At 42.1% G+C, this 12,255-nt stretch overlaps 1 protein-coding gene across 2 annotated transcripts in view; it reads left to right on the plus strand.

The window, feature by feature from the left end:
* Positions 1–12,255, plus strand: part of ralgps1 (Ral GEF with PH domain and SH3 binding motif 1) — a 272,310-nt gene that overhangs the window by 60,412 nt on the left and 199,643 nt on the right. For both annotated transcript variants that reach the window (XM_034191724.1, XM_034191723.1), the window contains exon 5: positions 1,696–1,779. In XM_034191724.1, the coding sequence (XP_034047615.1) occupies positions 1,696–1,779 (84 nt within the window). The remainder of the gene's footprint in view (positions 1–1,695; positions 1,780–12,255) is intronic.

Consider the following 12,255-nt stretch of genomic DNA (forward strand, 5'->3'; position numbering starts at 1 on the left):
CAACGGGCTTTACGTTCTCAGGGTGCAGGACTGTTTTGTGTCCCTAGGATGAATAAGAAGTCTGTGGGTCACAGAGCTTTCTCTTATCATGCCCCTGTTCTGTGGAATGATCTCACTGCATCAATAAAACAGTCAGATTCTGTGGAGACTTTCAAGTCCAGACTTAAGACGCACTTATTTTTCCTTTCGTATGGCTGGCATACTGGTATAGTATGTTACTATGCTTTTTACTCTTTTAATTCATGTTATTAGTTATTTGAGCGTGCCGCTGCCTCAACTTTACCTAAATTCTGGGTCTTTTAGTGAAGCATAGGGCTAGAGGCCAGCGATCACCTTAGTATTTCCTGTTTTTCTTGTTGTTTAATGCTGACAAATTATTCTGTATTTCTTGTCTTTCTGATGTCTGATTCTGTTTTTTCTCTCTGTTTAAGGTGCAGCTCCATCCAGAGATGGTTGTGGTATTTCTGCTGGAGACCCTCCTGTCCTGTGCACCAACAGCATTTCCTGTATATTCATTTTGTGAATTGTTTTGTAATTTATGTCTGTATCATGGACCAACCAGAGGGTCACCCCTTTTAGTCTGGTCTGCTTGAGGTTTCTTCCTCAGAGGGAGTTTTTTCTTACCACTGTTGCTCTGGGGGTTGGTAAGGTTAGACCTTACTTGTGTGAAGCGCTTTGAGGCAACTCTGTTGTGATTTTGCGCTATATAAATGAAAATAAATTGAAAAATTGACTGATGCATGAAGCAATGGTCTGTTCTAATTCCTTTAATTATCAATGGGTCGTACAGAACCAACAACAGAATCTACACAGACAAAAACAGCATCATGATCTTCATTATGTTGTATCACCTTGATCTTCAAAAACAGACACCAAATAGACAAAAGGCAAGTGAGTCACAGCGTTTGATTTATCATTGATAAAATTTAAGCTCACATGAAATCTAATAGGGCAGCACAGAAAAACAAAATCCATGTTTGTCAAACAGCCCGATGCTGGTAGTACACGTCAGTAAGTACAGGTGTTTTTTGTAGGTTTTGTCACCACTGAGGCCACTCGACATCATTGCTGAAAGTGTCTTAAGTAATTTGAGGAAATAGTAATGTTTGCGAATGAGGTTGCATGCTCTTGCAGTTGCCCTGTTCTGCCACTAGATTTCAGCTGTGCATATGTTGTGGCGCTTTTCTATGTCCATACTTTGCCTAGAAATGTTGGTATACACAGTTTAAGCACAAATCTGTGTCTGAGAGCTTGATAAATGAGGCCCCTATAATGTAAACGGGACAGAAAAGCTCAGAGCACAGAGGGAGTGCTCCTTCCTTCTCTGCGCGGAGCCGATAGATGTTTACAGACAAAAATAGCTATTAGTTAATGTCAATTTTATGGCTCTATCTACAGTATACACACACACATTTGTTGGAATATCTTTACAAATAAATGGTTGACTGATTGTAAACACTGGTTTGTTTTACTTATTTATTTATTTATTTTTAGTTACATTTGTTTGAGGTTAATTTGACCCCAGGTTTTGACCTGTGTGATGGTGTGATTCTCATCTGGTCTTAATTGCACCGACTTCCTGATTTGAACTGTGCTGATGTCTGTCAAACTGGTTGTTTATTTGCAAACCTCTCTCTGAATTTTGCAGACTGTTTCTTGCTCTGTGCTGTTTGTTGATTTCTTGTTTTCTTGCAGGAGTTGGCCAGTTGTGGATGGAACGGGAAGGAGAAACATGGTTTGGCTCCAAACGTGGTTGCTTTCACACGCCGGTTTAACCAGGTATAGAGCACAAGTTAACACAGACTGAACACATCAGCAGGCGGTCACAGAGGACAAACGCCCACACACACAACTGTCAGGATTTGCCCTGGCCCGGGTCAGGTTTTTGCAGTGATCCCCTGTCGGCACCTTTCTCCCCTTTTTGCCCATTTGTTTTGATTGATTCATGTTTTGTGTCTTATTTATCCTCTGTGTCTTATTATCTGGTTGTGTTCTGGTAGTCATGAGTTTTACTTTCTGTTATAATCTTTTTTGTGTTCAGTCTTAGTTTTGTTTTGTTTTTCACATTTATTACATTATGCTTTAGTCACAGGTTTTTTTCTTTTCCCCATGTCACACTGGCAGAATCATTTATGAACATTAATACACATATATGCAATTTATTCTTGCAAGACAGAAGGTATGTAGTGTGTGAGTGAACGTGGTGTGCACGTGTGACCCGCATCCGCCCTTCCAGATCAGCCTACAACATCCTACTCAAAGCCAACTTCTATCAGGAAGGGCCGACCACCAAAACAACACGAAGACAGACAAGAATGAAAGACAAGTGGAGAAGACAATAAATGTGAAGTGAGACACCGAGGAGATGGGAACCCAACAACACATCATACCAGGACAAACAACCACACATGAACAAGCAGTGACAGCAACAATCTGTTGTTTGGTTAGTGAGCATCCATACCATAATCTAGCACCCAGAAGGCCAAGGTCTGGTCAAATGACCAATCTACCTCTAAAGTCCATGGATAGTCAAATGACTCCAAGATCCCCTGTGGAGAGCTACTTCTGTTATGTAAACAAGGAAGTCTCAGAACACCTCAGGGGAGGGGCTGACTTGGCTAGCCACATTCTTGTGTTTGCATATTTGCTGTCTGTGTGCCTGCTTAGCTGAAAGGGCTGCTGATTTGTGCTTAGGTGGATAAATAACTTTACCATGGGGGAGAGATGAAATTTTGTTTTCTGAATTGACTTGAAATGTACCAAGAAACACACCAAAAGAAAACTTTGTTTTCTGAACTGCCGTCTCTCTTGTTAGGAGAGACGGCATCCATCCCACTTTAGATGGAGCAGCTCTCATTTCTAGAAATCTGGCCAATTTTCTTGGATCCTCCAAACTGTGACTGTCCAGCGTTGGGACCAGGAGGCAGAGCTGTGGTCTTACACACCTCTCTGCAGCTTCTCTCCCCCTGCCATCCCCTCATTACCCCATCCCCGTAGAGACGGTGCCTGCTCCCAGACTACCAATAACCAGCAAAAATCTATTTAAGCATAAAAATTCAAAAAGAAAAAATAATATAGCACCTTCAATTGCACCACAGACTAAAACAGTTAAATGTGGTCTATTAAACATTAGGTCTCTCTCTTCTAAGTCCCTGTTGGTAAATGATATAATAATTGATCAACGTATTGATTTATTCTGCCTAACAGAAACCTGGTTACAGCAGGATGAATATGTTAATTTAAATGAGTCAACACCCCCGAGTCACACTGTCAGAATGCTCGTAGCACGGGCCGTGGCGGAGGATTAGCAGCAATCTTCCATTTCAGTTTATTAATTAATCAAAAACCTAGACAGAGCTTTAATTCATTTGAAAGCTTGTCTCTTAGTCTTGTCCATCCAAATTGGAAGTCCCAAAAACCAGTTTTATTTGTTATTATCTATCGTCCACCTGGTCGTTACTGTGAGTTTCTCTGTGAATTTTCAGACCTTTTGTCTGACTTAGTGCTTAGCTCAGATAAGATAATTATAGTGGGCGATTTTAATATCCACACAGATGCTGAGAATGACAGCCTCAACACTGCATTTAATCTATTATTAGACTCTATCGGCTTTGCTCAAAAAGTAAATGAGTCCACCCACCACTTTAATCATATCTTAGATCTTGTTCTGACTTATGGTATGGAAATAGAAGACTTAACAGTATTCCCTGAAAACTCCCTTCTGTCTGATCATTTTTTAATAACATTTACATTTACCCTGATGGACTACCCTGCAGTGGGGAATAAGTTTCATTACACTAGAAGTCTTTCAGAAAGCGCTGTAACTAGGTTTAAGGATATGATTCCTTCGTTATGTTCTCTAATGTCATATACCAACACAGAGCAGAGTAGCTACCTAAACTCTGTAAGGGAGTTAGAGTATCTCGTCAATAGTTTTACATCCTCTTTGAAGACAACTTTGGATGCTGTAGCTCCTCTGAAAAAGAGAGCTTTAAATCAGAAGTGTCTGACTCCGTGGTATAACTCACAAACTCGTAGCTTAAAGCAGATAACCCGTAAGTTGGAGAGGAAATGGCGTCTCACTAATTTAGAAGATCTTCACTTAGCCTGGAAAAAGAGTTTGTTGCTCTATAAAAAAGCCCTCCGTAAAGCTAGGACATCTTTCTACTCATCACTAATTGAAGAAAATAAGAATAACCTCAGGTTTCTTTTCAGCACTGTAGCTAGGCTGACAAAGAGTCAGAGCTCTATTGAGCTGAGTATTCCATTAACTTTAACTAGTAATGACTTCATGACTTTCTTTGCTAACAAAATTTTGACTATTAGAGAAAAAATTACTCATAACCATCCCAAAGATGTATCGTTATCTTTGGCTGCTTTCAGTGATGCCGGTATTTGGTTAGACTCTTTCTCTCCGGTTGTTCTGTCTGAGTTATTTTCATTGGTTGCTTCGTCCAAACCATCGGCATGTTTATTGGACCCCATTCCTGCCAGGCTGCTCAAGGAAGTCCTACCATTATTTAATGCTTCAATCTTAAATATGATCAATCTATCTTTGTTAGTTGGTTATGTACCACAGGCCTTTAAGGTGGCAGTAATTAAACCATTACTTAAAAAGCCATCACTTGACCCAGCTATCTTAGCTAATTATAGGCCAATTTCCAACCTTCCTTTTCTCTCAAAGATTCTTGAGAGGGTAGTTGTAAAACAGTTAACTGATCACCTGCAGAGGAATGGTCTATTTGAAGAGTTTCAGTCAGGTTTTAGAATTCATCATAGTACAGAAACAGCATTAGTGAAGGTTACAAATGATCTTCTTATGGCTTCGGACAGTGGACTTATCTCTGTGCTTGTTCTGTTGGACCTCAGTGCTGCTTTTGATACTGTTGACCATAAAATTTTATTACAGAGATTGGAGCATGTCATAGGTATTAAAGGCACTGCGCTGCGGTGGTTTGAATCATATTTGTCTAATAGATTACAGTTTGTTCATGTAAATGGGGAATCTTCTTCACAGACTAAAGTTAATTATGGAGTTCCACAAGGTTCTGTGCTAGGACCAATTTTATTCACTTTATACATGCTTCCCTTAGGCAGTATTATTAGACGGTATTGCTTAAATTTTCATTGTTACGCAGATGATACCCAGCTTTATCTATCCATGAAGCCAGAGGATACACACCAATTAGCTAAACTGCAGGATTGTCTTACAGACATAAAGACATGGATGACCTCTAATTTCCTGCTTTTAAACTCAGATAAAACTGAAGTTATTGTACTTGGCCCCACAAATCTTAGAAGCATGGTGTCTAACCAGATCGTTACTCTGGATGGCATTTCCCTGATCTCTAGTAATACTGTGAGAAATCTTGGAATCATTTTTGATCAGGATATGTCATTCAAAGCGCATATCAAACAAATATGTAGGACTGCCTTTTTGCATTTACGCAATATCTCTAAAATCAGAAAGGTCTTGTCTCAGAGTGATGCTGAAAAACTAATTCATGCATTTATTTCCTCTAGGCTGGACTATTGTAATTCATTATTATCAGGTTGTCCTAAAAGTTTCCTAAAAAGCCTTCAGTTGGTTCAGAATGCTGCAGCTAGAGTATTGACGGGGACTAGCAGGAGAGAGCATATCTCACCCGTGTTGGCCTCTCTTCATTGGCTTCCTGTTAATTCTAGAATAGAATTTAAAATTCTTCTTCTTACTTATAAGGTTTTGAATAATCAGGTCCCATTTTATCTTAGGGATCTCGTAGTACCATATTACCCCATTAGAGCGCTTCGTTCTCAGACTGCGGGCTTACTTGTAGTTCCTAGGGTTTGTAAGAGTAGAATTGGAGGCAGAGCCTTCAGCTTTCAGGCTCCTCTCCTGTGGAACCAGCTCCCAATTCAGATCAGGGAGACAGATACCCTCTCTACTTTTAAGATTAGGCTTAAAACTTTCCTTTTCGCTAAGGCTTATAGTTAGGGCTGGATCGGGTGACCCTGGACCATCCCTTGGTTATGCTGCTTTAGACGTAGATTGTGGGGGGGTTCCCATGATGCACTGTTTCTTTCTCTTTTTGCTCCGTATGCATCACTCTGCATTTAATCATTAGTGATCGATCTCTGCCCCCCTTCACGGCATGTCTTTTTCCTGGTTTTTTCCCTCAGCCCCAACCAGTCTCAGCAGAAGACTGCCCCTCCCTGAGCCTGGTTCTGCTGGAGGTTTCTTCCTGTTAAAAGGGAGTTTTTCCTTCCCACTGTTGCCAAGTGCTTGCTCATAGGGGGTCGTTTTGACCGTTGGGGTTTTTCATAATTATTGTATGGCCTTGCCTTACAATATGGAGCGCCTTGGGGCAACTGTTTGTTGTGATTTGGCGCTATATAAGAAAAAAGTTGATTGATTGATTGAATTGTATTGAAATGTACCAAAAAACACACCAAAAGAAAACTTTGTTTTCTGGATTTTATTGAAATGTACCAAAATGTACCAAAAAACCAAAATATATACAATAGGTACAGGTTACAGTCACTCACAATGACTAACAGTCCCCACACTGTTATTATGTCATTATGTCCACATGATGACAGCAAGCAGACACACATGCCTCACAGTGGGCAGTTGTTAGTCCATGTCTATCCAAACACAGTACATGTTGTCCAGCTGGGACATCCAGAACGACAGATCTTTCAGCCGCTGTGGTGCACAAATAGTTGTAGCAATAGGTGTACTAGGCAGCTGTAATTTTACACGTTTTGCACACAACTCCTGCTTCATATGCAGCCCTTTCAGCTAAGCAGGCAAGTGACTCCAAGATCCCCTGTGGAGAGCTACTTCTGTTATGTAAACAAGGAAGTCTCAGAACACAGACAGCAAATATGCAAACACAAGAATGTGGCTAACCAAGTCAGTTAGCCAGGGTCATTTGACTCTCCATGGGCTTTATGCAAACACAAGAATGTGGCTAGCCAAGTCAGCTAGCCAGGGTCATTTGACTCTCCGTGGGCTTTACAGGTAGAAGAGAAAAGCTTGGACCTCCGAGTGCTAGGACACCAGAGTCTTGATCCCCTTGAGAGCTCCCAAAACTGAATTTTGGTGACAGCCACAAGACACAAGACGGCCACACACAGAGACCCAGATCACAGCTAAATATCCGGTCACTACTGTGGCTGGCTGTGACAGACTGTCGTCCTGTCCTGGTTGTGCCCCACCTTGCCCTCTGTGACTGCTGGGATAGGCTCCAGCGGTCTACAGAAGGGGGTGCCCTAGAACCACATCACCCGGACCACAGTCACAGGTTTTGGTTATTATTGATCTTCAGTGTTTCTTATCTTATTATGTTCCTTTTGCTATTTATTGCTTATTTCTGTAGTCTCTGGTTTTGTCATTCGGTTCCTTCATTTTGGTGTAATTTATGTCTGTCATCTTATTATCGGTTATTGCTTTTACCTTTGTACTTTAATCTGTATCAGTTCTGTTCTAGTTTTGGTTATTATCATTGATCTTCATGTTTACCACTTTTTAGATTAGTCATGTTAGTATTTGTTGAGCGTGTCACGTTTTGCACAGTTGGGTTTTGTTACTTAGTTATCTTGGTCCAGTTCACTTTGCTTTTGTGTCACTGCACCCTCTGGACCACACCCCCATCCAGAACCTTCACTAGCACCTGCGTCTTGTTCCACTAATTACACCACTTTTGATTTAAGCCCTCACAATCCCTCACTTCCCTGCCAGTTTGATAGTATCTTGTATCTACATTTCAGCGTTTTTGTCCAAGTCCTGTTTTGCTCTGCTATGCTTTGACCTCACTTTGTGCCCTGGATTTTGTCTCTGCCTCAGCTCTTGTATTAGTCTCTCCATGTTTTTGAAACCTTACTTTTCCATCGCTGCCTCTATACTGTACCCTTGCCTGCTTCAATGATAACGTCATCTTTTTATTCCTACATCATGTCTGTAAGTCTGCAACCGGTGTCCGACCGCTTTTGTGGCACGTGGCCTTGGCCCCTGTCAACAACCAGGTATAGAACTATAGAGCACGAGTTAGCACAGACTGTGGACACGTCAGCAGGCAGTCACAGAGGACAAACACCCACACACAACCAGGTGTCGAGCACTAGTTAACACAGACTGTGTACACATCAGCAGGCAGTCACAGAGGACAAAAGCCTACCCACAACAAGGTGTCAAGTACTAGTTAACACAGACCATGGACAAAGTCATCTTTTATAAAGCTAAACCAATAAACCACCCAAAAAGTTTATTGGAAGCTACAGTTAATCAATAACCGATAACTTTCTGTATTGTCTCCAGTGCACTTGCAGCACTTCTGTTTTTGTGCGTCCTGCTCACTGCTGGAAGCTCCTGTTTACTGCATATTTTGCAGCAGTGAAGCAGTTGAGAGGAGCTAAGCTCAACTCTACACACACAAAATGAGGCATTATTCCTTAACAGGATACAGCCGTGCCACCATGAGGCAGAGGTCTTGGAAAATAAAGCAGTTTTGACTTATGGTTTTGATAAAAACCTCCATTAATGTCAATTCTGTAATTTGTACAAAGTTAAAATATAACACATCTTTTAATTTTAAATAATGCGCTAATTCTGAAGTTTTGCAACAAACACAGACAGATGCCAAAGGGATTATGGGTAAATGAGCCTCCGCTAACGCTGATTGGTTGACTCATTCATTCTATGTAAAAACCAACATGTAATGTGACTTATTGTGTGTTGGTATTTACATATAAATGTGCTTTTGTAAAATATGCCATTTTAGTCATATGAAAAAAAAGCCATTTGCAAAAGCCAAATGTCATTTTTGATTTTTCAACTGTCTGATATAACCGGGGTCAAAATGCATAGAACACTGCCATGTACTGACACCCAGACGCTCAGACCCTTGCCCATAATCCTTTGCGTACCAGTTTTTGGTTTTTTTTTGTTTTGTTTTGTTTTTTGCGCGCCAGAGAGTTGCTGCTGTTTAAATAACAGAATCCACGACAACAACTGTAAATGAACATTATACAATCAAAATGTACATTTTTATTTCTTTAGCTGCTGCAAGAGCCTGCAACAACTCTCAGCCACGCAAAGGATTCTGGGATATCTTAATACTTAGGGTGAATACTGCCATGAACACCACTGGCCAGTAGATGGCAGTAGAGACCGTGAAAACTTTCCACAACAAATATTCCAAATTATCCGTTTGCTACGTTTAATCTGCGTGGAGAAGCAACCTGAGCTTCTTCTGGCATTTTTACATAAAACAAACACAATAACAATGTCTATAAACCCAGAGAATATATTTACGAGAGTTTTAGGCAGAATATACAGAGTTTAATGCTGTTGTCCGTGTGGAGCCTGATCAGAGCGTCTCAAATGCATTTCTCCTGTTGTGACTGTACTGAGATTGCCCATAATGCACCTGGACACAGCATGTCCACACTAAAACCTTCAAAACTAGTGCATTACTTAAAAACTAAAACATATATCTGATATTTTCACTTTATAAAACTTCAGAAATTATGTTAATTTAAATAACATGTCTGAAGTTTTGTTAAAATTCTAACCATAAGTTAAAACTGTATCCTTCTGGATACTTTGGTGATATTGCCGGTGAGCTAGTAAGCTGTCAAGAGCAATTATCTTGTGACCATCTTGTCTCTGACAGCAGAGGATAGAGCGGTTTCTCCTGATATCAGACTTAACAAATGTTTTTAACTGATTAATATTTATTCACTTAACCTACAAAACATGTTAGCAATCAAAACATTATCGGGCCAAAATTTATCAGAAGATAATTGGTGTGATGATGGTTTTCAAAGTTATCTGAAAAGCTAATTGGATAATGAAAACATTAGCTTTGATAAATACTGGTTAGCTGATTAGCGGAACTGTGCCCACCACTGCTGCGGACACATCAGCAGGTGGTCACAGAGGACAAACACGTATACACAACCAGGAATAGAGCACTAGTTAACACAGACTGCGGATACATCAGCAGGCGGTCATAGAGGACAAACACGTATACACAAACAGGAATAGAGCACTAGTTAACACAGACTGAGGACACATCAGCAGGCGGTCATAGAGGACAAACACGTATACACAACCAGGAATAGAGCACTAGTTAACACAGACTGCGGACACATCAGCAAGCGGTCACAGAGGACAAACACGTATACACAACCAGGAATAGAGCACTAGTTAACACAGACTGCGGACACATCAGCAGGCGCTCACAGAGGACAAACACGTATACACAACCAGGAATAGAGCACTAGTTAACACAGACTGCGGACACATCAGCAGGCGGTCACAGAGGACAAACCAGGAATAGAGCACTAGTTAACACAGACTGCGGACACGTCAGCAGGCGGTCACAGAGGACAAACACGTATACACAACCAGGAATAGAGCACTAGTTAAAACAGACTGCGGACACGTCAGCAGGCGGTCACAGAGGACAAACACGTATACACAATCAGGAATAGAGCACTAGTTAACACAGACTGCTGACACGTCAGCAGGCGGTCACAGAGGACAAACACGTATACACAACCAGGAATAGAGCACTAGTTAACACAGACTGCGGACACGTCAGCAGGCGGTCACAGAGGACAAACACGTATACACAACCAGGAATAGAGCACTAGTTAACACAGACTGCGGACACGTCAGCAGGCGGTCACAGAGGACAAACACGTATACACAACCAGGAATAGAGCACTAGTTAACACAGACTGCGGACACGTCAGCAGGCGGTCACAGAGGACAAACACGTATACACAACCAGGAATAGAGCACTAGTTAACACAGACTGCGGACACGTCAGCAGGCGGTCACAGAGGACAAACACGTATACACAACCAGGAATAGAGCACTAGTTAACACAGACTGCGGACACGTCAGCAGGCGGTCACATGAACGTCATTTGTGCATATTGAGCTGCATTCGAATTACTCGTACAGCATTTGTGTGGCACTTAACAAAATCTACCAAATTTGCACAGCCAACACAAACGTAGAGAACATGCACACCACTGTCGAGCTGCTTTAGAACTGTGGAAAATTCAAAGGGCAGTCTTACCGTAGTATGACTCCAGTACGACTGCAGTACAACCCCCCCCCCCCCCCCCCCATGCATCCTGTTCATTGCACGCAAAGGAAATATTGTAATGTGCAATGTCTGTGGCACACAATCATTATGTGCACTCGACGTGACCATTGCGCCATCACACCGACTCCACCCTGTGTCAGCGTGTCTCCGTGATGCTCATTGTGGCCATCTGGATGGGTCTAACAGCCATGATAACATAATATTACAGATACTTCTCCTAACACAGGAGGTGGACTGACAATGGATCTGTAATATCATGCACATTGTGGGCGTAAGTGACGCACCACACAGAGCCTTTGACTTGCCGCGGGGCAGGGCCCCACGCATATGTGATGCTACAGCTACGATGATTATCATAATTCACATACATTATGTAACACATGAGAGAGCATAACCATGTATCTGTAACAGCCCCGTCAGGTGAGCTGTGCAGCACGTCAGTGCGTCTCAGAGCCGCGTTGCACCGTGCATGGCTGAACGGGATGTGACAACTGTAATACACACATTACATAGGCACCATGTACCTCTGTAGGAGGAATGCCAGGAAAACTGGTTTGCCAGGGCTTCACAACATAAATAAAAATGAAACTCACCTTTGGAACCACTCCAGACACATATTACCCACAGGGCAAACACCAGCAGGAGCTGGTGCTTGTGATGACAACCAACTCATCCTGGCAGCGCTGTAAGCTGCCGTGAAAGAAAAATGTCTGCACACTTAAATCCTTTTGTACATATAATAGCCAAGCTTTCGGTCGACAGACCTTCCTCAGGGCTCAGTTGCCGCAGTCAGCACTGTAAGTTGCCAACATCAGCTCACAAATGCCTCATCCACCATGAAATATAATTCCCATATGGCACAACACCCTGCTGCACGTCACGGCATATAACGTGATTGCAAGGTCCACACAATCCCGAGCATTGACTGATTGCCAGGGCACATGGTCAGCTCATCCACTAAAATCCTGGAGAAAGGACAGGCGTGGGGCTCCCATATCTGCTTGAACCTCTGTGTATGTGTGCGCTCATAACAGGTGACTAAAGCGCTGTGCGAGCAGCAGGCTGAATCATCCACACACCCTGCTGTGTGTGTGGCCAGGACAGCTAGCTGACTGAACCGCTGCGCGTGTGCATGCTCATAAACAGCTGAT

Source organism: Thalassophryne amazonica, chromosome 17, assembly GCF_902500255.1.
Source record: "Thalassophryne amazonica chromosome 17, fThaAma1.1, whole genome shotgun sequence".
In the NCBI taxonomy this organism is placed as follows: Eukaryota; Metazoa; Chordata; class Actinopteri; order Batrachoidiformes; family Batrachoididae; genus Thalassophryne; species Thalassophryne amazonica.